This window comes from Microcaecilia unicolor, chromosome 3 (genome assembly GCF_901765095.1).
Source record: "Microcaecilia unicolor chromosome 3, aMicUni1.1, whole genome shotgun sequence".
Taxonomy (NCBI): Eukaryota; Metazoa; Chordata; class Amphibia; order Gymnophiona; family Siphonopidae; genus Microcaecilia; species Microcaecilia unicolor.
Window position 1 is genome coordinate 244,375,342 of NC_044033.1, and position 27,751 is coordinate 244,403,092.

The following is a 27,751-nucleotide window of genomic DNA, read 5'->3' on the forward strand; positions in this document are numbered from 1 at the left end:
TTTTCTCGCATGCGGGGTATCCCTAGCCCCCAAGCTCACTCAAAACAACAAACATTGGTCAATTGGGCCTTGCAACGGTGAGGACATAGCTGATTGACCTAAACTTATCCAACTAACTGAGAGTGCAGCCTGGAACAGAATAAAAATAGGCCTAGGGGGGTGGAGTTGGATTCTAAACCCCAAACGGATTCTGTAGCACCGACTGCCCGAACCGACTGTCGCGTCGGGTATCCTGCTGAAGGCAGTAATGCGATGTGAATGTGTGGACAGAAGACCACGTCGCAGCCTTGCAAATCTCTTCGATAGTGGCTGACTTCAAGTGGGCCACTGACGCTGCCATGGCTCCAACACTATGAGCCGTGACATGACCCTCAAGAGTCAGCCCAGCCTGGGCGTAAGCGAAGGTGATGCAATCCGCTAGCCAATTGGATATGGTGCATTTCCCGACAGCCACTCGCCTTCTGTTGGGATCAAAAGAAACAAACATTTGGGCGGACTGTCTGTTGGGCTGTGTCCGCTCCAGGTAGAAGGCCAATGCTCGCTTGCAGTGCAATGTGTGCAGCTGACGTTCAGCAGGGCGGGTATGAGGACGGGGAAAGAATGTTGGCAAGACAATTGACTGGTTCAGATGGAACTCCGACACCACCTTCGGCAAGAACTTAGGGTGAGTGCGGAGGACTACTCTGTTATGATGAAATTTAGTATAAGGAGCATGAGCTACCAAGGCTTGAAGCTCACTGACTCTGCGAGCTGAAGTAACTGCCACCAAGAAAAGGACCTTTCAGGTCAAGTACTTCAGATGGCAGGAATTCAATGGCTCAAAAGGAGGTTTCATCAGCTGGGTGAGAATGAAATTGAGATCCCATGACACTGTAGGAGGTTTGATGGGGGGCTTTGACAAAAGCAAACCTCTCATGAAGCGAACTAAAGGCTGTCCCGAGATCGGTTTACCTTCCACACGGTAATGGTATGCATTAATCGCACTAAGATGAACTCTTACAGAGTTGGTCTTAAGACCAGACTCAGACAAGTGCAGAAGGTATTCAAGCAGGGTCTGTGTAGGACACGAGCGAGGATCTAGGGCCTTGCTGTCACACCAGACGGCAAACCTCCGCCATAGAAAGAAGTAACTCTTCTTAGTGGAATCTTTCCTGGAAGCAAGCAAGACTCGGGAGACACCCTCAGAAAGACCCAAGGAGGCAAAGTCTACGCTCTCAACATCCAGGCCGTGAGAGCCAGGGACCGGGATGCAGAAGCGCCCCCTCGTTCTGAGTAATGAGGGTCGGAAAACACTCCAATCTCCACGGTTCTTCGGAGGACAACTTCAGAAGAAGAGGAAACCAGATCTGATGTGGCCAAAAAGGAGCGATCAGAATCACGGTGCCTCGATCTTTTTTTTTTTTGTTACATTTGTACCCCGCACTTTCCCACTCATGGCAGGCTCAATGCGGCTTACATGAGGCAATGGAGGGTTAAGTGACTTGCCCAGAGTCACAAGGAGCTGCCTGTGCCTGAAGTGGGAATTGAACTTAGTTCCTCAGTTCCCCAGGACCAAAGTCCACCACCCAAACCACTAGGCCACTCCTCCAAGGATCTTGCTTGAGTTTCAACAAAGTCTTCCCCACCAAAGGTATGGGAGGATAAGCATACCGGAGGCCTTCTCCCCAATCCAGGAGAAAGGCATCCGATGCTAGTCTGCCGTGGGTCTGAAGCCTGGAACAGAACTGAGGGACCTTGTGGTTTGCTCGAGTAGCAAAGAGATCCATCAAGGGGGTGCCCCACACTTGGAAGATCTCGCGTACCACTCTCAAATTGAGCAACCGCTCGTGAGGTTGCAGAATCCTGTTCAACCTGTCGGCCAGACTGTTGTTTACACCTGCCAGATACGTGGCTTGGAGAAACATGTCATGACGGCAAGCCCAAAGCCATATCTGGACGACTTCCTGACACAGGGGGTGAGATCCAGTGCCCCCCTGCTTGTTGATGTAGTACAAGGCAACCTGATTGTCTGTCTGAATTTGAATAATTTGTTGAGACAGCCGATACCTGAAAGCCTTTAGAGCGTTCCAGACCGCTCGCAACTCCAGGAGATTGATCTGTAGAACTTGTTCCTGGAGGGACCAACTCCCTTGGGTGTGAAGCCCATCGACATGAGCTCCCCACCCCAGGAGAGACGCATCCGTACTCAGCACTTTTTGTGGCAGAGGAATTTGGAAGGGACGTCCCAGAGTCAGATTGGACCGAATTGTCCACCAATGTAGGGACTGAAGAAAACTCGTGGACAGCAGGACTACGTCCTCGAGATCCCCAGCAGCTTGGTACCACTGGGAAGCTAGGGTCCATTGAGCTGATCTCGTGTGAAGGTGAGCCATGGGAGTCATATGCACTGTGGAGGCCATGTGGCCGAGCAATCTCAACATCTGACGAGCTGTGATCTGCTGAGACGCCCGCACCCAGGAAACGAGAGACAGAAGATTGTCGGCCCTCGCTTCTGGAAGGTAGGCATGAGCCGTCTGAGATTTCAGCAGAGCTCCTATGAATTCGAGTTTCTGGACTGGAAGAAGAATGGACTTTGGATAATTTATCACAAACCCTAGCAGCTCCAGGAGGCGAATAGTCATCTGCATGGACTGTAGAGCTCCTGCCTCGGAGGTGTTCTTCACCAGCCAATCGTCGAGATAAGGGAACACGTGCACTCCCAGTCTGCGTAGAGAAGCCACTACGACAGCCAGGCATTTTGTGAACAACCTGGGCGCGGAGGCGAGACCAAAGGGTAGCACACAATACTGAAAGTGCCGTGTTCCCAGACAGAATCGAAGATACTGTCTGTGAGCTGGCAGTATCGGGATGTGAGTGTAAGCATCCTTTAAGTCCAGAGAGCATAGCCAATCGTTTGCCTGAATCATGGGAAGAAGGGTGCCCAGGGAAAGCATCCTGAACTTTTCCCGGACCAGATATTTGTGCAGGGCCCTTAGGTCTAGGATGGGATGCATCCCCCCTGTTTTCTTTTCCACAAGGAAGTACCTGGAATAGAATCCCAGCCCTTCTTGCCCCAGTGGCATGGGCTCGACCGCATTGGTGCTGAGAAGGGCGGAGAGTTCCTCTGCAAGTACCTGCTTGTGCTGGAAGCTGAAGGACTGAGCTCCTGGTGGGCAATTTGGAGGTTTTGAGACCAAATTGAGGGAGTATCCTAGCCAGACTATTTGAAGAACCCACTGGTCGGAGGTTACGAGAGGCCACCTTTGGTGAAAAAATTTTAACCTCCCCCCAACTGGTAGATCGTCCGGCACGGACACTTTGATTTCAGCTATGCTCTGCTGGAGCCAGTCAAAAGCCCGTCCCTTGCTTTTGCTGGGGAGCTGCAGGGGCCTGTTGAGGCACACGCTGTTGATGGGAACGAGCACGCTGGGGTTTGGCCTAGGCAGCAGGCTGGCGAGAGGGAGGATTGTACCTATGCTTACTAGAATAGGGAACAGTCCTTCCGCCATAAAAACGTCTACCAGTTGAGGTAGAAGCTGAAGGCGTCCGGTGGGAGAATTTGTCAAAAGCGGTGTCCCGCTGGTGGAGGTGTTCTACCATCTGTTCGACCTTTTCTCCAAAAATATTATCCCCCCGGCAAAGAGCATCCGCAATTCGCTGCTGGACTCTATTCTCCAGGTCGGAGGCGCGCAGCCATGAGAGTCTGCGCATCACCACACCTTGAGCAGCGGCTCTGGACGCGACATCAAAAGTATCGTAAACACCCCTGGCCAGGAATTTATGACACGCCTAAAGCTGCCTGACCACCTGCTGAAAAGGCTTGGCCTACTCAGAAGGGAGCTTGTCCACCAAGTCCGCCAACTGCCACACATTGTTCTGCATATGAATGCTCGTGTAGAGCTGGTATGACTGAATTTTGGAAATGAGCATTGCAGAATGGTAGGCCTTCCTTCCAAAAGAATCCAAGATTCTAGGGTCTTTGCCCGGGGCGCCAAAGCATACTCCCTAGAACTCGACCTTCTTAAAGGCCAGATCCACCACACCAGAGTCGTGAGACAACTGAGTCCGCATCAACTCCGGGTCCCCATGGATCCGATACTGGGATTCGATCTTCTTGGGAATGTGGGGATTAGTTAGCGGCTTCGCCCAGTTCGCCAGCAATGTCTGTTTGAGGACATGATGCATGGGTACTGTGGACGATTCCTTAGGTGGGGAAGGATAGTCCAAAAGCTCAAATATTTCAGCCCTTGGCTCATCCTCCATAACCACAGGGAAGGGAATAGCCCTTCCATAGACATTTCCCGGACAAAGGCCGCGAAAGATAGACTCTCGGGAGGAGAAAGCTGCCTTTCAGGAGAGGGAGTAGGATCAGAAGGAAGACCCCCAGACTCCTCGTCAGAGAAATATCTGGCGTCTTCCTCTGCTTCCCACGAGGCCTCACCATCGGTATCGGACACCAGTTCATGAACTTCTGTCCAAAGCCGGGCCCGTCTGGACTCCGTGGAAACATGGCCACGGTGAGTACATCGAGAGGAAGACTCCCGTACAGGCGGCGATGAAGATCCCTCCATCAGTGTCATCGGGGAGTCAGCCTGGGAGGCAGCCAATGCAGGTACCGCAAGCGGTACCGGTACTGGAGACCTCACCACGGGCAAGGGGCCAGCCGTCGCCTCACTCAACAGCACCAGTGGTGCAAGCACCCCCGGTACTGGAGGAGAAGGGCGCAACAGCTCTTCCAGGATCCCTGGAAGAATGGCCCAGAGGTTCTCGTTCAGAGCGGCTGTCGAGGAAGGCAAGGAGTCCGGTACCAGCGATGAGCTCAGAATCTAACCGGGACGCGGAGGCGGTACCGGGCTGTCCACAGTAGAGCGCATCGACACCTCCTGTATGGAGGGCGAGTGGTCCTCCCGGCATCGATGCTTAGTGGGTTCCGGTTCCACCAGCGACCCAGAGCTCTTGGTACCACGTCTGGAAGGTGATCGGTGCCGATGCTTCTTTGCTTTCTCATGAAGCAGATCACCGGTACCTCCCAGTACTGAAGAGGAGGATGTCGAATCCAAATGCCTCCTTGGGGCCGGGTCCAAAGAAGGTCGATCCCGGGGGGCCTGTACCGCAGGAGCCCTCGAGGCAGGCGGAGACCTACTCGAGGGCTCACCGCTACCAGCAGGGGAATGGACAGCCCTCACCTGTGCTCCTGAAGAAGATGCACCCTCCAACGACATCAGTACCACCGATGACCCTGAAACCGTAGACGTTGAAGCACTGGTCGATGACCTCGGTACTGCAGACGTCGATGCACCAGCCAATGACCTTGGTACCGCCGACATCGATGCACCGGGCGAGGCCCCGAACAAAATGTTCCACTGGGCCAATCTCGCTACCTGAGTTCTCTTCTTCAACAGAAGACAGAGAGTGCAGGCCTGGGGACGATGCCCGGCCCCCAGACACTGAGACACGAAACGTGCCTATCAGTGAGCGAGATAGCCCGGCTGCACTTTTTGAAGCCGCCGGGAGGCTTCGAGGACATGGGCGGAAAAATCACACCGGCGAAGTCAAAATTCGCAATGATGGCACCGGGCACCAAAAAAGAAGGGAAAAAACCCATATGGGCGGCCAAAAAGGCCGCTTTTGACAACGAAAGGAAACTTAACGGGAAAAAACTCGGAAAAAAGGTTGTTTTTTTTTTTTTTTTTTAACAAGACACAAAGAACGCAACGGAGAAGAAATCGCAGACACTTCCGAACGGAAGAATGCGGCGAAAGATGCAAGGGTCTCCTCGAGGCACAGACCAACCAAAAAAACAGCCGTCCTGAGCCGCAAAAAAAAGAAGACTGGCGTGCACGCTCGCATTCGGGCGGGAAGATGGTCACGCATGCGCACGGTGCATGCGCACGCGAGGGCTAGCAAACGCTGTTGCTAGTGAAGATCTCCGATCCGAGGGGCTGCCATGGACGTCACCCACATGTGAGAACAAGCAGCCTGCTTGTCCTTGGAGAATAATGGTTATGCTAAACAAAAATAATACAGTTTCTTTCTAATAACAGTAACATTATGGCTAATAGAAAGATGAAGGTTAATAATAAATTCTTTAACTGTGAGTCCCTAATCATAAACAGAAAGAAAAATTAACAAAAGATAATACAATGTTTTTCTAGCAGTATTAATACCAGCAAGAAAACACAGCTATGCCCACAAACAGTAGTCCCCAGATAGTAAACTTAAGAGTCTGTGGCTCCAGGCACTGTTGTTTCAGGGTTGTGGGCTGCATGAGGCAAGGATGTCTGTGTAGGAGACTGGTTGTCAGCTGAGTCAGAACTGTGGAACACTCGAATATCTTTAAGGTGCACCCAAGAAGTGTGGTCCTGTAACTTCGCTGCTGTGACTGACAGGGCCTCAATTCAGAAAGGTCCAACATAAACAGGATCCTTCCAAGTTTTATGGGTATAATGTTTCCTATAGACTAGGTTTCCTATTTTCAATGCTTTAGGGTCTTCTATACCACTTTCCCCCCTTCTGTCTGGCAGTTCCTGTGAAGTGCAAGACAGAAATGTGATTACAAAGTTATACTGCAGTGTAGGGATTATGCCGTGGGGAGGCTCACACAGGCAGGCATCATGTTGCATCTAGACTTCCATTTAGATGATGTCCGCAAGGTAAATAGTCCATATGTCTTATCTAGATTGTAAGCTCTTTGAGCAGGGACTGTCTTTTTGTGTCTGATGTACAGCGCTGCGTATGCCTTGTAGCGCTATAGAAATGATAAATAGTAGTAGTAGTAGTAGTCCAATTCATGAGGAACATGTCAGTAACTTAAGGGTGTTCTCAGATTTCATTCTTTGCACATTTCAAGGTATATGTAGGATATAATAAAAATCAATGGCCATACTGGTCAGAAGTCATATACATGTCCCTGTACAAACATTTCTACTTAGATTCAATTTACACATGCATATTTTTGGCTCTCATTACAAATAGACTTCCTCATTTGTTTAAATATTTCTGTAATTTTATACATAAAATTTCCAAAATTGAATGGGAGAATGCTTATAAGTTCTGCACAAGTGTATTCCATAAAATTCAAGACCTAATTTTTAAATCTTTATCATTAGGCTATTACAAACAAGCTTCTTAAAAGCATTACATAGGCACATGTCATTTAGGGAAAAACAAATTAGGATTAGGGAAAATAAAGTTCTATATGTGTAGTAAGAAAACTAATTCATAGCATAACAAAGAAGATTAGGGCATCAAGTAGTTAGGAGCACAATTTCTCTATTTATACTAAACAAAGGTCATACCATCAAAAATTGTATATATGTTATTTTGAAGCATCCCTCTTGTTTCTGAAATATGGTGAAAGAGAAGACGATTTAAACAAATTAGGGGCAAACTAGGCAATCGTTGAAAAAAAACACTGTGTTTGTTCTGGGGCAGTATAAAACATTTTCTTTCAAGGTACACCTAGAGGGGCATAATCGAACGGGGCGCCCAAGTTTTCCTGAGGCCGTCCTCACAGTATGTCCCTGCGAAAGGGCGGGGAAACACGTATTATCGAAACAAGATGGGCGTCCATCTTTCGTTTCGAAAATACAGTCAGAGACGCCCAAATCTCAACATTTAAGTCGACCTTAGAGATGGTAGACATAAATGTTGAGATGGTCAACCTTAGAGATGGTCGTCCCCGGTTTTCGGCGATAATGGAAACTGAGGACGCCCATCTCAAAAATGACCAAATCAAACTCATTTGGTCGTGGGAGGAGCCAGCATTCATAGTGCACTGGTCACCCTGACATGCCAGGACACCAACCGGTCACCCTAGGGGGCACTGCAGTGGACTAACTGATGCACTAACTGAACGGAAAACGCCCTTCCCTTACCGATCCCTTAGTGATTCGGAAAGGAACAGGCATGCATGAAGGAAATCGCATGCAAATGAGCTGCTCACTGTCAGCTCATTTGCACACGATTTCCTTCCTAAGGAGGGGAAAAGCTAGTGCAGAGCAGCCAAGCATTATGCGTGGCTGCTCTGCGCATGCCAAAGACGGCTTCATACATGCAGACAAGCTACGCATATAATAGCTGTCTACAACCTTAGTAAAATACAAGTCCAGGTGAAAACGTCCAAGTGCTCGTCAGGGAGGATTCCAATCAGAGATGTGATATGGTTAAATCAACTGGGTGGGAAAAGGGGAAGAATTAGGAACCTGTTTGAGAGTACATTAGGAATTTGGAATAAATTGAGAGAGCTTGTTAGGTGATAAGAAGTTATACAGAGCCACACATATCTGTGAGAATGAGGATTTTTGCGAGCACAGAGGGTAAGGAGTGGAGGAGTGGCCTAGTGGTTAGAGCACCGGTCTTGCAATCCAGAGGTGGCCAGTTCAAATCCTGCTGCTGCTCCTTGTGATCTTGGGCAAGTCACTTAACCCTCCATTGTCTCAAGTACAAACTTAGATTGTGAGCCCTCCTGTGACAAAGAAATATCCAGAGTACCTGAATGTAACTCACCTTCAGCTACTACTGAAAAAGGTGTGAGCAAAATCTAAAATATTTAGACATTGAAGGGGGGGGGGGGGGGGGGGAGAGAAGGCTGTTGGGGCCTATTAGAGGAAAATGGGAGGATTCTGCCTTTTTCAGCATATGGGGACAGATTTGGGTGGGGGAAGGGGAGCTTTTTTTTATTTTACATAGTTGGTTCAATATGTCAAGAGTACACCTGCATGGGTGGAGCTGAAACTTTATTTGAAAGATTCTTTAGAGGGGTGAGTGGGTCTAGGGGGCCTGTATGGCCTATTATTGAGGGGGGGGTGGAAAAGCCAAGAGTGGGTATTTCTGAGGGCAATTGCTACTAATTGGGTTTCTGCCAGGTACTTGTGGCAACTGAGGGGAGATATGATAGAGGTCCATAAAATAATGAGTGGAATTGAACGGGTAGATGTGAAGCGTCTGTTTACACTTTCCAAAAATACTAGGACTAGGGGGCATGCAATGAAACTACAATGTAGTAAATTTAAAACAAATCAGAGAAACCTTTTCTTCACTCAACGTGTAATTAAACGCTGGAATTCATTGCCAGAGAATGTGGTAAAGGCAGTTAGCTTAGCAGAGTTTAAAAAAAGGTTTGGCCAGCTTCCTAAAGGAAAAGTCCACAGACCATTATTAAATGGACTTGGGGAAAATCCACTATTTCTGGGACAAGCAGTATAAAGTCTTTTGTACTTTTTTGGAATCTTGCCAGGTATTTGTGGCCTGGATTGGCCACTTTTGGAAGCAGGATACTGGGTTAGATGGAACATTGGTCTGACCCAGTTTAGCTATTATTATGTTCTTATGAAAGGGATTCGGGTAAAACTCTGGAAGCAGATGACTGGCACCAGGTATATAAAGGGCTTTGCTTACCTATGGTTTCGGTGAGAATGGTGAAGAACAGATATAAATCATTATATAGAACAAATCTCACCTTCATTCAGCTTCATCAAATGGAGGGTATGAGCAATAGTAAGTGTTGGAAAGAATCTGGAATGGAAGGTATGTTCCTGCAAATGTGGTGGGATTGGGAATGTCCGAGTATTAAGAGCATGCGGGATATGATGTGGAAATGCTTTGGAATAGTGATTCATAAGAGCATAACAGTAGCCATTACTAGGTCAGACCAATGGTCCATCTAGCCCAGTATCCTGTTTTCAACAGTGGCCAATTCAGGTCACAAGTACCTGGCAGAAACCCAAATAGTATCAAAACGAAAAAAGGGGAAGTACTTCAACTGGGCAACCAAGACTAAATATCTCATACAGGTCAACTAAAGGTAACAAATATTTCTTCATTAATTTCACAACTACAACTATAATTATCTTTATCTCTACAAACTTTGAGGTTTTGCTATATTTGTATTAAGGGGTTTGCTTCTATGTAGGGGATTTTTTTGTGTTCCAGGTCTCTCAGAACCAGTGCTATTTTTGAGGGGTTTTCGTTTTTGGTAGTATTACTTAGGGTTCACGCTTTGAGTCATCACTTACCTGTCCTTTTTGCTAAAAAGGTTTTTTAAATCATCTGTTTTTCTCTGTTTCTAGTTTTTTTCGGATGACTTTTTGTCCTTTTTCCCAGGTAGGAGCCAGTGATAGTACCTCACTCCCTGATTGGCTAGGGGATTTTGAATACTGTTAGTAATTTCCCTATTGGGAGGCGCTTGAGGTCCCAATTGTTTAAAATTTATTTTTGAGATTTCCTGGGTTAAATCTGAAGGCTACAGGAGGTGAGACACAAAATTAGCTTTACAGCTTCAAACTTCTTTGAATTTTTGTACCTACATTTCAAGTTTGAAATTCCCTGTTCATATTTAGAGGTTCATTAATTTCACAACATTTTTTTTTATCTATGTAATATTCATCTATAGAACACCAAGGTTAGACCAAAGGCATCATAGAACTGTTGCATTGGCTATGAGATCCGTTATGACGCTCAGCCATTGGAATGGCTCCGCAGCACTTTTTTGAATTTCTTTTTTTTTGTAAATTTTTCAAATTACATTTTTCAAGAATTTACACTTGATTAGGATTGTGTTAAGACTAAATAACACCAAACAAAAAATATAAATGAGAATTAGGTAATAAAATTAAAGTAATAACACAAGTCCACATTTTGGGATTCCAAGATCTAAATAATTGGAGGAATCAGGAAATCATTATACAAAGAATTATGCATATAGCAAAAATAAATACAAACAAAGTTATCTTTTTATACTCCAGTAGTTCTTTTAGAAGCAACAAAGTTGTCAAATGAGCAGGGTCCATGAACACATATTTCAGTGAGTTGTAATTCACTATACATTTACATGGAAACTTAAGGTAAAAAGTGCCTCCTAGTTGCAAAACAGCTGGTTTTAATAATGGGAATTGCTTCCTCTTCTTTTGGGTATCCCTTGATACATCGGGGAACAGCAATACTTTATGACCCAAAAATAACTTTTCTTTGTTACGGAAAAACAACTTAAATAGCCATTGTTTATCTGGCAACAGGGCAACAGCCGCTACCAAAGTTGCGGCCGTTGCCTGTTCCGTATCAGATGTCTCCAAAAAGTCTGTTACATCCAAAGGTGCTTGTTGTTGTTGCTTCAATACTTCCTCTTTTTGCGGAATATAATATGATAAGGTAAACGGTGGAAGATTAGTTTCTGGAATTTCAAATATTTCTTTCAAATATCTTTTCAACATATCTAGTGGACTAATCAATTTTACCCTTGGGGAGTTCACAAATCTTAAATTGTACCTTCGCATATAATTATTGTATATCTCTCCCTTATTTCTGAGGTTTGAGACATCTTTAAGAATAGCGTTTTGAATATTCTCAACTTTCTTAACCTCTTTTTGTACTTACTTTTGAATTTCTTAATCATCTGCATAGAAAGCTACAGATATTTTTATTTATTGTATTTGTATCCCACATTTTCCCACCTATTTGCAGGCTCAATGTGGCTTACAGAGTCCTGTTATGACATTGTCATTTCAGGATAGCAGATACAATTAGTGAAGTACAAAGATTAAGTCAGAGAAAAAAGAAGGGAGTTAGGTGGGTAAGTATAGAAGTAGACTTTCTTAACTGGTTGGGTTGGCGAGGTAATTTAGTAAGGCTATGGGTTTTCTTTGTAGGCCTTGTTGAAGAGATATGCCTTCAGAGATTTACGAAAGTTGGTTATTTTGTCAATAGTTTTCAAGTCAATAGGACTCTGACAAACGCTGTGTTCAGAATACATTGGGAGTTTGGAGGAGGAAGGGGTCAACTGGGTAGCTTGTTATATCCTTATAAGTTCTTGTTCTTTCTTCAGTTGTCTCCGTTACCTGCTGAAATGACTAGAATTCTGTTAGTATGTGTTTTATGAGTGAACTTTATTTAAAAAATTATTCATTAAAAGTATTTGTATGTAATTTCATGAATGTCCCTTTGTCTTTGTACTTTTTGAAACAGTGACAAATCAATTCACCCCCCCCCCCCCCCCTTCTGTACCACTCAAGCTTTTGTAGACCTCAATCACATCCCTCCTCAGCCATCTCTTTTACAAGCTGAAGAGCCTTGGCTTCGTTAGTATTTCCTCATAGGGGAGCAGTTTGTCATTTTGAACCTTTCCTAATTTCACTATATCTGTTTTTGAGATACGGTGACCAAAATTGAACACAGTACTCAAGGTGGGATATAGATGTATGTCTGCTGAATAGGGCTCCTGATGATAGGGATGAGGGAATAGGAATGCTAGTAAAAATTAAACTGAGTGGAGGTATTCCAGTGGATGCAAATGCTGTATTGAATGTCTGAAATTACAGCATGGAAAAATCACAAGATAGATGTGCTTAAACAAGGTTGTTCTCCCTTGCAGATTGGATAAACAAAGAAAAGTGGCCTGGATAACGGATTTTAACACCTGTTAAATCTGTAATTCAAGGTTTAAGGGTAGGGATAGTAGGTAAGGGGATTGGGGTTGACTCTGGGCCTGCATTGTTTAGCAGAGAGGATTTCTTTAAAATGACTTCTTTCTTGCATAAGTTTTTTTTGGTCCTTGCCTTTTGCCTTTTTTACTGAGACATTTATCATATTCAGAATGTTTGCATAGTTTCTTTCCCACGCGAGTCATTTTGTGCTGTTGCAGTAGACTTTTCTGACTGAAATTTTTATCACATTCAGAATAAATTAATGGTATATCTGCCATGTGGGTCATTTCATGCTTTCTTAGGTTCTTTTTCCACCTGAAATATTTATCACACTGAGAACATTTAAATGGTTTATCTTGTGTGTGTGCCATTTTATGCAGTTGCAGGTTGCTTTTCTGACAGAAACTTTTATCACATTCAGAGCATTTAAATGGGTTTTCTCCAGCATGAGTCATTTTATGTCGTCGTAGAAAGGCTTTCCGACTGAAACATTTATCACACTCGGAACATATTAATGGTTTTTCTTCTATGTGAGTCATTTCATGCTTTTGCAGGGTCTGTTTCCATCTGAAGTATTTATTACATTGGGAACATTTAAATGGTTTGACTTGTGTGTGAATCATTTTATGTAGTTGCAGGTTGCCTTTCTGACTGAAACATTTATCACATTCAGAACATTTAAATGGCTTTTCCCCAGTGTGAGCCATTTTATGCTGGGTCAGAAAGGCTTTCTGACCGAAACTTTTATCACATTCAGAACATTTAAACAGTTTACTTCCTGTGTGAATCCTTATATGCTGTTGCAGGCCCCTTTTCTGACAGAAACATTTGTCACATATAGAACATTGAAATGGTTTTTTACCTGTGTGTGTCAGTTTATGTTGTTGTAGGTTGCCTTTAAGACTGAACCTTTTACCACATTCAGAACACTGAAATGGTTTTTCTCCAGTGTGAACCAATTCATGCCTTTGCAGATCAGTTTTCCAACTGAAACGTTTATCACATTCAGAACATTTAAATACCTTGTTTTGAGTGGCACTGTCCTTAATCGTGTTACTTTTGCAAATACTGCTAGAGGAATGACTCTCAGTCCTGAGGTTCGGTATATGATGCTCAACAAAACGTGATTCTGTGGTGAACTTTTCCTGAGTATCAGTAATTTTAAATGGTGTCTCACCTTCTTCGAGTCCCTGAGTTTGTACAAGTTTTGGGCAGTAGCTGGAATTTCTCTCATGTATGTTTGATTTGTCTCCTTTTTGGGGTGTTTCTTGCACCCTGGGTGGGCTGACTTTGGATTTCCATTCCTCCCTCTGCTGTCTTTCGCACAGTCTGATTTTCTTATTAATCTTAAATCCATGATCTATTGGACAAAAATGAAAGTATGATCATTAATTTTACAGCTATGGAGAAGAACATATATAAGTAACCATAAGATTATTTAAAGAAGCTTGTCTAACATTCCATAGGACATATGACAGGAAGTTGTGCTGCTTGTAAGAGAAACAGGTAGACAGTGACACATGACGAGAGAGAAACAGACCATGCTTGACCTCATCCTACAGGTTCTGTGCATCTCATCCTCATTTACCGTCTCTGCAGTGATTCCCTTTACTCCGATTAAAGTCACTAATCACAAACTCTGCAAAAACCTGCTAGAGACCTGGGATTCATTCAGTCCAGGCTACATCACCTGTTTCCTGCAGCTCTTCACGTGTGCTCACATTGGGAAGATTTCTTTTCTCAAGTCCCTGGGGCTCAATGCGGAATCTCTGTTCCTTAAATCGGATTAAGATCTCAGGTTTGCCATTAGGGGAACCTGTTATAGAAAAACAGAATTACAACTGGGTGAATTTTTAAAGCTGGTGGTCAGTGTAATTTTTTTAAATGCTGACCGCAATGTTTAAATAAATACATCTATTCAGTGCCACCAACTCAGTAGCACTGAATAATCATATTCACTGCTGACTACCAGCTGCTATCTGTGTAATGTCAATATTCAGCTTCTATATGTATAGCCTAGGAATTTTATTTTACGATTGCTACAGATAATAAATGTTTCCCCTCCCTACAAGCCAGGGGCATAGCCAGACCTCGACGGGAGGGGGGGGGGTCCAGAGCCTGAGGTGAAAGGGTACATTTTAGACCCCCCCCCCCGGCACCGCAGACCCCCCCTGCCATTTTCGACCTGCGCCCCCCCCCCCCACCTCTGCCGCCGACAGGTACCTTTGCAGGACGTCAGGAGTCAGGACTCACAGAAACAGATCAGCGAACGCGCCGGAGACTGGTACTGAAGAGGACTTCGGCTGGCGGGGGTTGGGGACCCCCGCCAGCAAAGGTACCTGGCGAGGGAGGGTCATCAGCAGTGGTAGCAGGGGGGGGGGATCAAGAGTGGCATGGCATGGGGGGGATCGAAAGTAGAGGGGGCCAGGGCTAAATCTGTGGGGGTTCATGCCCCCGTGGCCCCACCTATCTACTCCCCTGCTACAAGCTCAGTCTTAACTCAACCCTGGCAGGGGGTGATGTGCTGAGTGGACACCTAAAAGACCAGCTCCTGAGAATATACCCAGTGCTAAGAGAGTGGAAAATACCCAAGGAACATGCTGAAATGTCATTATATTGCACAGAATTACACAGGTGAGGGGATATACTTTGAGTTACCGTTCCCAGCAAATAATAGGAACCATGTCTATGAGACATGAAAAGAACTTAAAACTTTTATAGATAATTTCCAAAGCAACAAGATGGTGCAGCAGGAGCTGGCGAAAGCCACAGGAGTGATAATTGATAACAACTGGAAAAACATGGAAGAAAGGACTTTTGGGAGGGTTTTTTTTTTTGTTCTTCTTTGTGCAATGGAGTTGTCCTTGTTGAGTTAGAAAGGAAACAGAGAAGCGATACAGGACTTGTACACAAGACATAGAATGCTACGGTTCAATGTTCTGAGAGCGAGGACCACAGATAAAGAGACAAGTAGATCTTGGGGGAGGGATAATGGAAAAGGAGTCTTACTTGAATATTTGCCGTGTTTGATGGACAGACTTTGGGAATAAGAACAGCCATACGGGGTCAGACCAATGGTCCATCTAGCCCAGACTCCTGCTTCCAATAGTGGCCAATCCAATCCCAAATAATAGCAAGATTCATGCTACTGATCCCAGGGTAAGCAGTGGCTTCCCTTATGTCTATGGACATTTTCCTCCAGGAACTTGTCCAACCCTTTTTTTTAAACCCAGAAACACTAACTGCTGTAACCACATCCTCTGGCAAAGAGTCCCAGAGCTTAGCTATTAGTTGAGTGAAAAAAATATTTCCTCCTATTCATTTTTAAATATTGCCATGTAATTTCATTGACTCTCTCCCTAGTGGAATTGGGTGGACATCCTCTTCTCAAAGCCTCCACCTCTGAAAGTGACATGCCTGCTTCTGATCATGGGCAGGAAGGGGAGCAAACCAGCAAAGAGCAAGATGGATTGTTTTGTGCAGATTCAAGTACTATACAGAACACCCACAACACAATTGATAATAGGAATAGTTCAGAAACATTCACCTTACAAAGGGGAACTATACAAGGGTGCACACTGTCCCTTCTATTCAGCATAAAATCACTAGATCCCCTAGTTATTAAGCTGAGGCAGTCTCCTCACACTCTTGAGGTACAGGTAGGACACAGAGAATAACTTATCTCTTTGCAAATGGTATGTTGGAGCTTGTTTAGATGAGAAGAAAGCATTATTGTTGCGTAATGAAGGACAGAGTGGAATTTGCCCTTACATGAGGCAGAGGCATCGATGTAAGTTAGTGGAGGAGTGGCTTAGTGGTTAGGGTGGTGGACTTTGGTCCTGAGGAACTGAGTTCGATTCCCGGCACAAGCAGCTCCTTGTGACTCTGGGCAAGTCACTTAATCCTCCATTGCCCACCGCATAGAGCCTGCCATGAGTGGGAAAGCACGGGGTACAAATGTAACAAAAATAAATAAGACAATGGACAAGGCATTCATACAGATACTGGTAAAACAGAATAAATTGCCAATATGGTATAAATTGGGGATAGGGGAGATGAGTTAAGGCTAAAACAGCTAGGGCTCTTCAGCTTGGAGAAGAGACGGCTGAGGGGTCTATAAAATACTGAGTGGAATGGGTAGACATGAATTGCTTGTTTACTCTTTCCAAAAGAACTAGGACTAAGGGGCACACAATGAAGCTACTAAGCAGTAAATTAAAAACAAACTGGAGAAAATATTTCTTCGCTCAACTGTAATGAAACTCTGGAATTCGATGCTAGAGAATGTGGTAAAATCAATTAGCTCTTGTAAAAGCCCCTGGCCTTGCGGGGTCTTTTCCTCCTGGGCTCAGCTCACAATCGGAAGGACCTCTGCCAACACACACCACCTCCACACTCAGTTAAACCAGAAGATCCTCTTTATTTTAGTTCTTACATTAACTGGTGTCACCAAAATTCCCAAAAAGATGCCCTGCCCCTAGAAAAGGTGTAATCCAGGGCAAGAGAAAAAGGAAAAAAAAAAAAAAAAAAAGAGTATGGCTGAGACTCAGCTCCCTAAGCCAGCCAGCCAGTCAGTTAATCCCCAGAGAAATTATCTCCAACAGAAAAAAATGCTCTAAAAGACAGTTCTCTTTTTCCTTGCTTTAAAGTTCAGTCACTTTTGCTTTACAGTTCAAGGTTATAGTTTCCTTAAAGTGCAGTTCACCTTTTCCTTTCAGCCAAAACCTTAGCACTTTGGTTCCCTGCTGTAGCAGTGCTTCCCCCTCTGCCCCATAACAATCAGTCTGTGGCCACCCACACACTTCTCTCCCCAAATACAGTGCAACCACTTGGGAAGGCTGTAGGCTCTCCTCCCATTCCATCTCTCCTCTCTCTTCACCACCGATCGCTCTCAAACCTCTGTCCCTCAAAGTCTTGAGGAATGCAGGCCTCTCCCCCTCACAGGTGACAGGGATTTTATATTGATTCTTTATCCAAGGGAACTGGTCCTCCTGGCTCACGGTCCCCCTGCTGGCCACTGGCGAGATTGACTTTCCCTCTCTGCTCCTGCTGAGACCTGCTCCCGGATAAAGATTCCCTGGCTGGTTTTGACTCCCTCCCTCCTCCCTGATGGATTCTGGGTAGGGTAGTTCTGGCTCCTGAAGCCTCTCAGGTGGCACAAGGGACCTGGTCTTATTACACTCTGCAGGGTTTGGATAATTTCCTAAAAGAAAAGTCCGTAAGCCGTTAAAATGGACTTGTGGAAATTAACTGCCGGGGAGATATCTGCACCTGGAAATTTAAGCTAAGTTATAACCTTATACCAAGTTATGACTCTATATTGAAAACGAGTACAGCCTAGTAATAATATTATTCAACACATGTGTTTATAGGGTGTACACATGGATCTTGTCGAGATAATCCTCCGTATGTAAAAAATACTGAAAAAAGTAAAAAAAAAAAAGGCAAAAAGAAATATTTAAAATATTATATAAAAAAGAGGTTGGAGGAAGGGATTGTCTATGATTATATCTGTCGCAAAATAGGGGCACGCCATGATTGGCAATATATGAAACAGACCCCTGTGACTGTATGAGACTTTCCCTATTCAGAAACACCGCTGAGAAATATACTCAGCAGTAAGACTCAATATATATACACACTAGATTGTCTACTAACCTTTGTACTATATTTCTAGGATAAGCAGCATAAAATCTGTTTTAATGTTTTGGCATCTTGCCAGGTACTTATGATCTGGATTGGCCAGTTGGAAACAGGATACTAGACTTGATGGACTTTTGGTCTGTCCCAGTATGGCAACGCTTATGTTCTTATGTTCTAAGCTTCCCGCCTCAATATAGGTCATTTATTTCTTTTATGTTTATCTTACTGGTGCATTAATTCAGGCACTAGATAAACCATCATCTCTAGCAACTATTCCTTCAGACAATTGCTGTTTTTTTCTACCTTAGTGCTAGAACCATCTGGCCTGGCTTGGTGATGGCATCTGAGCAGGTCAGAGCTTACTGTTCAGATGTACATGTCATACCTTAGTCTCATGATGGTCTGACCTGACTTAGATAGCTTTGTGGTCTTCTTTCTCTGCTTCTCCTGAATACCACCTACTGCCATGGTGTATGGACACTTTCAGGCTCATTTTCGAAAGAGGACGTCCGTCTTTCAACATAAATCGGAAGATGGACGTCCTTCTCCCAGGGACATCCAAATCGGTATAATCAAAGCTCGATTTAGGACGTCTCCAACTGCAGTCCGTCACAAGGAAGGTCAAAGTTCAAAGGGGCATGGCGGAGGCGTAGCAAAGGCGGGACTTGGGCGTGCCTAACACTTGGACGTCTTTGACCCATAATCGAAAAAAACAAGGACGACCCTGACGAGCACTTGGACGTTTTCACCCAGACCTGTTTTTCTTATGACTAAGGCACAAAAAGGTGCCCAAAATGACCACATGACCACCGGAGGGAATCGAGTATGACATCCCCTTACTCCCCTAGTGGTCACCAACCCCCTCCTACCCTCAAAAAACATCTTTCAAAATATGTCGTGCCAGCCTCAGATGTCATACTCAGGTCCACGACAGCAGTATGCAGGTCCCTGGAGCAGTTTTAGTGGGTGAGTGCACTTCAGACAGGCGCACCCAGCATCATACCCCCCCCCCCAACTACCTGTTACGTTTATGGAGGAAACAGCAAGCCCTCCAAAACCCACCACAAACCCACTCTACCCACATCTAGGTGCCCCCCTTCACCCCTAAGGGCTATGGTAGTGGTATACATTTATGGGTAGTGGTTTTTGGGAGGTTTAGCATACAAGGTAAGGAACCTATGTTCCTGGGAGCAATTTCTGAAGTCCACTGCAGTGGCCCCTAGAATGCCCGGTTGGTGTCCTGGCATGTCAGGGGGACCAGTGCACTACAAATGCTGGCTCATCCCACGACCAAATGGCTTGCATTTGGTCGTTTTTGACATGGACGTCTTTGGTTTCGAAAATCACCCAAAATTAGAAATGTTTAGGGACGTCCAAGTCTAGGGACGGCGAAATTTAAGGATTTAGACATCCCTGATGGTATTTTGGAAACAACATTTTTTATACATAGGTATTGTTTCTTTTTAGTTATACAGCTAATCATTGTGTGTATATAGCTTAATCATTGTAGATTTTAGAACCTCTAATAAAGGTCTCATTTAACTAATACAAATCCAAAAGAATCCACAGTAATTACTGAGTAATCTGTGTCAGTGAAGCAGACTGTAAATCCATTGCAGTACACATCAGTCTCTCATCTTTTCCACAGCTGTTGCCAGGGCCGTGCCTAGGGTCTCTGGCGCCCCCCTGCAGACTATCAGTTGGCGTCCCCCCCCCCCCCCCCCCCCCCGGTGAAAATGATCGCTCACCACTTGCCACACTGACAGGAACTGTCAGCAATATTCTTAGAAACAAATTGCTATACATTGCAAAATAAGATAGCAGATGTAAATTCTCAAAGTGGACATATTCCAAACGCTAAAATGAAAATAAAATGATTTTTTTTTACCTTTGTTGTCTGGTGACTTTCTTTTTCCGATCATGCTGGCCCAGTATCTGAGTCTGCTGCTATCTGTCCTCTTAACTCCATTTCCAGGGCTTCCTTTCCATTTATTTCTTTACTTTCCTCCTTTCTTCTTCATTTCTTGCTCTATATCCATTTCCAGCAATTTCTTCTCTCTCCCTGGGTCCTGCCCTCCCATCCATGTCCATTCTTGTCCCTCTCTGCCCTTCCCTCCTCCATCCATAGCCAGCAATCCTCCTCCCCTCCATTTCCAGCAATTTGTCCTCTTCCTGGGCCCCCATGTCCATCCTTGTCCCTCTCTGCCCTTCCCTCCTCCATCCATAGCCAGCAATCCTCCTCTCCCCTCACCTCCATTTCCAGCAAATTGTCCTCTCCCTGGGCCCCCATGTCCATCCTTGTCCCTCTCTGCGCTTCCCTCCTCCTCCATCCATAGCCAGCAATCCTCCTCCCCTCCATTTCCAGCAATTTGTCCTCTCCCTGGGCCCCCATGTCCATCCTTGTCCCTCTCTGCCCTTCCCTCCTCCTCCATCCATAGCCAGCAATCCTCCTCCCCTCCATTTCCAGCAATTTGTCCTCTCCCTGGGCCCCCATGTCCATCCTTGTCCCTCTCTGCCTTTCCCTCCTCCATCCATAGCCATCAATCCTCCTCTCTCCCCTCCCCTCCATTTCCAGCAAATTGTACTCTCCCTGGGCCCCATGTCCATCCTTGTCCCTCTCTGCCCTTCCCTGCTGCATCCATAGCTAGCAATCCTCCTCTCTCCCCTCCCCTTCCAGCAATTTGTCCTCTCCCTGGGCCCTGCTGCTGCCCTCCCATCCATGCCTCTCTGCCCTCCCATCCATGCCCTCCCATCCATGCCTGTCAGCAATTCTCTCCCCTGCTCTGCCCTCTCCCCTCCTGTCCAATGATTTCTTCTCTCTCCCTGCCCTGCAACCATACATCGCCAACAATTCTCCTCTCCCCTACATGTGGCAGGCTGCAGCGTTTTTGCGAGGCAGCTCTGGCTCTCCCTCCTTCCTTCCTTGGTTCCCGCTCTGGCTCCCCGATCAGCAGCCCCCCCCCCCCCCCGCGTGTTTTAACCTTTACCCGATGTCAATCAATGAAGAACGCACACCAGACTCGTTTCCAGCTTCTCTCTTCACACAGTGTCCCGCCCTCGCGGGAACAGGAAATGCATCATCGCTGACGCTGAAGGCGGGACACTGTGTGAAGAGAGAAGCTGGAAACGAGTCTGGTGTGCGTTCTTCATTGATTGACATCGCGTAAAGGTTAAAACACGCGGGGGGGGGGGGGGGGGCTGCTGATCGGGGAGCCAGAGCGGGAACTAAGGAAGGAAGGAGGGAGAGCCAGAGCTGCCTCGCAAAAGCGCTACGCTTGTGAGGGCAGCAGGGACGTCCGAAGTCCACGATTGGGCTGGGGCGCCGGGGCGAGGGTAAGCACCACGGCGGCGCCCTCCAGAGGTGGGCGCCCCCCTGCGGCGCTTACCTCACTTACCGCATCGGCACGGCCCTGGCTGTTGCCATCATTTGCCACCTCCTGCCTCAGCTTTTCTAGTAGCCACTGGTACAGTCTCAAGTCCAAAACAAAAGGACTTGCTCTCTAATTTGATTTAGTTTTAGACTCAAGTATTTATGGCTACAGAAAAACTTGCATGGTCAGTTGTAGCGGAGAATGTCATCAAATGTTATCGGAAATCAAACAAACCAGAGCACTGTATCCTTCAGTCTTTGTGCTGCAAATTAAGATCACTCTTCTGATAGCCTTATGGAATTCAAGCTCTGTGAGGATCTCGACTCCTTAGAGCAGAGGGATGTAGCTATGGGTGCGCCTAGGTGGGCCCAGGCCCACCCAGTTCGTCTCATCCACCAATTGGCGCTGGTCTTCAAGGTCCTGGTTAGGCTGCACAGCCTTTCAGTTCAACAGCGCTCAGCCATGTGCATGCAAGCTTGAGGATAGCAATTAATTTACCGTCTCACCACCGCCGACGCCACATAGCAACTGCTAGTACTGCTTCTGCCCTAGTGTTCGGCAGCTCCTCTCATCAATGCCTGCTTTCCCAGCCACCCCAGGCTCCCTGCAGTGCGCATGCCACATGTTAATAGAAAAATCTGCCGCTCTCGAGGCCTGGCCGAGTATTCTGCAGTTGCTCTCGCTGGCGCCTGCTACCCTGCCGCCCTGGGCCCCCTGAAGTGCACATGCTGCATGCCAACAGAAAATTCTGCTGCCCTCGCATCTCAGCCTGCCAGTTTCCCTGTTGGAGAGTCAGCTGAAGAAGTTAGGCCTTCTCTGTTCAGTCCCAGCCCTCAGCACTCCTCCACGGCCACATAAATAAAATGTCATTTTCCACTTGCCTATTACAGGAGAGAGGCCTGCGATGAAAAAAACCGGAAATTTCTAAAAGGATTCAGTGAGTCCTGATAACACTATATTAAGAAATGGATTTTTAAAGTTCCATGTTCTTTGATATTAATGGCCCATCTCCTGTGATCTCAAAACACAAAGCTATTGAACTCCAAAACATTTACTTACTCATGGTGGGGTTCTTCATGTTTTCTTTTCCCTCCCATTCACAGTACTGGGTGAACTGTTTCTCATTGTCATTCTTAATCTTGAATATAACAGCTGGATTAAGAATTGAATGGCCTGTCAATAACAAATAGGAAAATTGCATTTTAAATTATATGTGTAGAACACCCTGGGGGGGCCTGGGGGTGGGGGTTCTCTCTTTCCTGTTCTGACAGGTGGTGTGCCAGTGTGTTTTGTAACAACGCTTGTTGAAAAGAGATTCTGCTACCTGCCACTTGATTAAGATTAAAGCTTGGAGGGTTTCTGCTATGGTCATATTTATTCATAATTAAAGGCAATGTTCTCTGTAAACATACACCTTCCTGGGGAGATGGAAGAGTAACCGCTGGCCGCTAGAGACAATAAAACTTTGACCCTCAACTCTTGCAGCAGTTGAAAAACACCAATCTATCCCTTAGAAGAGAGATGCTGCCAACAGTACTGAAAGAGACTGCTGAAAAATTCAGGTTTAGACCCTAATCATTTAAAACTTAAGAAAAGCCATGCTGAGTTGACCAAGATGTTGCATCTGATGGAACTTTGGTTTGATTCAGCATGGCACATCTTATGTACTCAAGAAATAAATGTATCTGTGGGGATTAGGTGACAGAGATAAACATATTTACCTCGTGATATCAGGAAGATGTGAATCTCCTTGATGACCTTCTTGTACAGCTCCTTCTGCTGTTCTTCCAGAATGTCCCACTCTGCTTCCAAGAAAAAAGCAGCCACATCACTGAACGCGACTGATGCCTGTGGAAAGATAATCATGTTAGGGTAGTTTGTGTAGATTAACATAGTAACATAGTAAATGACGGCAGATAAAGACCTGTACAGTCCATCCAGTCTGCCCAACAAGATAAACTCATTTTACATGGTATGTGATACTTTAAATGTAGTTTGATTTGTCCCTGCCTTTTTCAGGGCACAGACCGTAGAAGTCTGCCCAGCACTCTTCTTGTACTAAAAGTTCTGAAGCTAACGTCAAAGCCCCTTAAAATATACACTCCAGCCCATCCATACCTATTCAGTCACGATCAGAGCACAGACCGTAGAAGTCTGCCCAGACTGTTCTTGTACTAAAAGTTCTGAAGATTCTAGAATCCCAATTATTTTTATTATTTTTTTTTTTTATATTTTACTCACACCTTTTTCAGTAGTAGCTCAAGGTGAGTTACATTCAGGTACACTGGATATTTCTCTGTCCCAGGAGGGCTCACAATCTAAGTTTGTACCTGAGGCAATGGAGGGTTAAGTGTCTTACATAGTAACGTGGAGAGGCATAATCAAACGGCGCCGGCGAAATTGATCGCCGGCGATCTATTTTGGCGGCGCCGCAACAGCTAGCCGGAACCATATTATTGAAAAAGATGGCCGGCCAACTTTTGTTTCGATAATACGGTTGGGGCCAGCCAAATGCCACAGATCGCTGGGTTTGAGATGGCCGACTTTGTTTTTCAGCGATAATGGAAACTGGAACCGGCCATCTCAAACCCGGCCAAATCCAAGGCATTTGGCCGTGGGAGGGGCCAGCATCCGTAGTGCACTGGTACTTCTGGATGTTTAGATCTTGCTGATCAGTTATGTTATGACTTACTTGTTCAGGAGTGCTGTATTTTGTGATACTGTTTTGAGAAATGTTCAAGAAAGACTTCATACAAATGAAAAAAGTCCTTGCCTTGCATTTTCCCTTGATGGCTGTCCCTGACTTGCACTTCCCTTAATAGCCGTCTTTCTTTTGATGGCCGTCTCTTTCTCTCCTAAGCACACTGCTTTTTTTTTGTAGTAACAGTGGGATTTGAACCAACCACCTCTGCATTACAAGACCAGTGATGTAACCACTTGGCCACAGCTCCACTTACTTGGGTGTCCCTCCCTTTTGATTATACCCCTCCAGGTCTCTCTCAGCCATTCACAGACAGCTTTACGCGCTGTGATTGGCTGAGAGAGACCTGAAGGGGTATAATCAAAAAGGAGGGACACCCACGTAAGTGGAGCTGTGGCCAAGTGGTTACATCATGGCTCTTGTAATGCAGAGGTGGCTGGTTCAAACCCCACTGTTGCTACAAAAAAAAGCAGTGTGCAAAAACTTCTGATTTCCCTGTTCAGGGAGAAAGCCGGCTATTAAGAGAAGTGCACTCTCAGAGAGAAAGACGGCTATTAAGGGAAGTGCACGTCAGGGACAGCCATCAAGGGAAAATGAACGGCAGGGGCTTTTTTCATTTGTATGAAGTCTTTCTTGAGCATTTCTCAAAACAGTATCACAAAATACAGCACTCCAGAAGAAGTAAGTCATAACATAACTGATCAGCAAGATCCTTTTTTTTTTTTTTTACGAGCTGGCCGACTGGCTTCCCCTCCTAGGAAGGAAATGTTTTAAAGTTTTTTTTTTTGGGTGGGAGGGGGCTGGTGACCACTGGAGGAGTATGGAGAGGTCATCCCTGATTCCTTCTGGTGGTCATCTGGTCAGTTTGGGCATCTTTTTGAGACCTGGTCGTGAAAATAAATAGACCAAGTAAAACCGGCCAAATGCTTGTCATCGCCGGTTTTCTTTTTTCCATTATCAGCTGAAGCCGGCCATCTCGTAAGCACGCCCACATCCCGCCTTCACTACCCTGCCGACACGCCCCCTTGAAGTTTAGCCGCCTCTGCGATGGAATGCCGGCGAGTGTGTCCAAAAATCGGCTTTCAATTATACCGATTTGGCCAGTTTTAGGAGATGGCCGGCCATCTCCCGATTTGTGTTGGAAGATGGCCGGCTATCGCTTTCGAAAATAAGCTGGATAGTAACATAGTAGATGACGGCAGAAAAAGACCTGCACAGTCCATCCAGTATGCCCAAGATCACGAGGAGCAGCAGTGGGATTTGAACTGGCCACCTCTGGATTAGTAACAACATTGGTGTCAGCTAAACGAGCTGTGATTGGCTGACAGAAACTTGGAGGGACTTAATGGAAAGGGAAGGAGGTCTAAGCAGCTGAATAAGTGGTGCAGTGGTTAGAGCACAGGTCTTGTAATCAGAAGGTGGCTGGTTCAAATCCCACTATTACTATTGTTTTAATTTGGTCGTCCCTGACTGCACTTGCATGTTTTTTTTTGGACGTCCCTGACTGCACTTGCATGGTTTTTTTTCTTCCGATTTTTGCTCTCTGCATGGGTCCCGCGCAGCACCAACTAAACTAAAATTGCTCCGGGGACCTGCATACTGCTGTCATGGAGCTAGGTATGATATTCGAGGCTGGCATAAAGGCATCTCAGGGGGACCAGTGCACTACGAATGCTGGCCCCTCCCACGACCAAATGGCTTGGATTAGGTCCGTTTTTGAGATGGCCGGCAGCGGTTTCGATTATCGCTGAAAACAGTGGACGGCCATCTCTAGGTCCAGCAATCTCACCATTTGTGTCGTCTATCTCTAGAGTCGACACAAATGATGGGATTTCAGCGGGCCGAACCGTATAATCAAAACCGAAGATGGACGGCCATCTCGTTTCGATTTTACGGTTCGCTCCGCCTCTTCGCGGAGCCGTCTCCGGAGATGGACATTTTTACACATAAGCGTTTGCGTTCGATTATGCCCCTCCAAGGGTCCATCAAGCCCAGCATCCTATCCATGACAGCGGCCAATCCAGGCCAAGGGCACCTGGCAAGCTTCCCAAACATACAAACATTCTATACATGTTATTCCTGGAATTGTGGATTTTTCCTAAGTCCATTTAGTAGCGGTTTATGGACTTGTCCTTTAGGAAACTGTCTAACCCCTTTTTAAACTCTGCCAAGCTAACTGCCTTCACCACGTTCTCCGGCAATGAATTCCAGAGTTTAATTACAAATTGGGTGAAGAAAATTTTTCTCCGATTTGTTTTAAATTTACTACACTGTAGTTTCATCGCATGCCCCCTAGTCCTAGGATTTTTGGAAAGCGTGAACAGACGCTTCACATCCACCTGTTCCACTCCACTCATTATTTTATATAGCTCTATCATGTCTCCCCTCAGCCGTCTCTTCTCCAAACTGAAAAGCCCTAGCCTCCTTAGTCTTTCTTCATAGGGAAGTTGTCCCATCCCCGCTATCATTTTAGTCGCCCTTCACTGCACCTTTTCCAGTGCCACTATATCTTTCTTGAGATGCGGCGACCAGAACTGAACACAATACTCAAGGTGCGGTCGCACCATGGAGCGATATAACGGCATTATAACATCCTCACACCTGTTTTCCATACCTTTCCTAATAATACCCAACATTCTATTCACTTTCCGAGCCGCAGCAGCACACTGAGCAGAAGGTTTCAGTGTATTATCGACGACGACACCCAGATCCCTTTCTTGGTCCATAACTCCTAACGTGGAACCTTGCATGACATACCTATAATTCGGGTTCTTTTTTCCCACATGCATCACCACCTTGCACTTGCTCACATTAAACGTCATCTGCCATCTAGCCGCCCAGTCTCCCAGTCTCGTAAGGTCCTTCTGTAATTTTTCACAATCCTGTTGCGAGTTAACGACTTTGAATAACTTTGTGTCATCAGCAAATTTAATTACCTCGCTAGTTACTCCCATCTCTAAATCATTTATAAATATATTAAAAAGCAGCGGTCCTAGCACAGACCCCTGAGGAACCCCACTAACTACCCTTCTCCATTGTGAATACTGCCCATTTAACCCCACTCTCTGTTTCCTATCCTTCAACCAGTTTTTAATCCACAATAGGACATTTCCTGCTATCCCATGCCCCTCCAATTTCCTCTGTAGCCTTTCATGAAGTACCTTGTCAAAGGCCTTTTGAACATCTAGATATACAATATCAACCGGTTCCCCTTTGTCCACATGTTTGTTTACTCCTTCAAAGAATTGAAGTAAATTGGTCAGGCAAGATTTCCCCACACAAAAGCCACGCTGACTCGGTCTCAATAATCCATGTCCTCGGATGTGCTCTGTACTTTTGTTTTTAATAATAGCCTCTACCATTTTCCCCGGCACCGACGTCAGACTCACTGGTCTATAATTTCCCGGATCTCCCCTGGAACCTTTTTTTAAAATGGGCGTTACATTGATCACCCTCCAATCTTCCGGTACCACGCTTGATTTTAAGGATAAATTGCATATCACTAGCAGTAGCTCCGCAAGCTCATTTTTCAGTTCTATCAGTACTCTAGGATGAATACCATCCGGTCCAGGAGATTTGCTACTCTTCAGTTTGCTGAACTACCACTTTACGTCCTCCAGGTTTACCGTGAAGTCAGT

General features: G+C 45.6%; 2 protein-coding genes across 3 annotated transcripts in view; both read right to left on the reverse strand.

Annotated features, from left to right (window-relative positions):
* Positions 1-27,751, reverse strand: part of LOC115464537 (zinc finger protein 845-like) — a 924,208-nt gene that overhangs the window by 820,953 nt on the left and 75,504 nt on the right. The gene's annotated exons all lie outside the window — the stretch shown is intronic.
* The window catches only part of LOC115466409 (gastrula zinc finger protein XlCGF46.1-like), a 70,040-nt gene that overhangs the window by 38,861 nt on the left and 3,428 nt on the right, over positions 1-27,751 (reverse strand). The window contains exons 2-5 of one of the 2 annotated variants that reach the window (XM_030197613.1): positions 23,134-23,260; positions 22,472-22,585; positions 14,089-14,214; positions 13,576-13,758 (exon numbers count right to left, since the gene is read on the reverse strand). In XM_030197613.1, coding sequence (XP_030053473.1) covers positions 13,576-13,758; positions 14,089-14,214; positions 22,472-22,585; positions 23,134-23,260 — 550 coding nt within the window. Of the gene's footprint in view, positions 1-12,100; positions 13,759-14,088; positions 14,215-22,471; positions 22,586-23,133; positions 23,261-27,751 lie in introns of those variants that run through there. The other variant, XM_030197612.1, reaches the window with a different exon arrangement.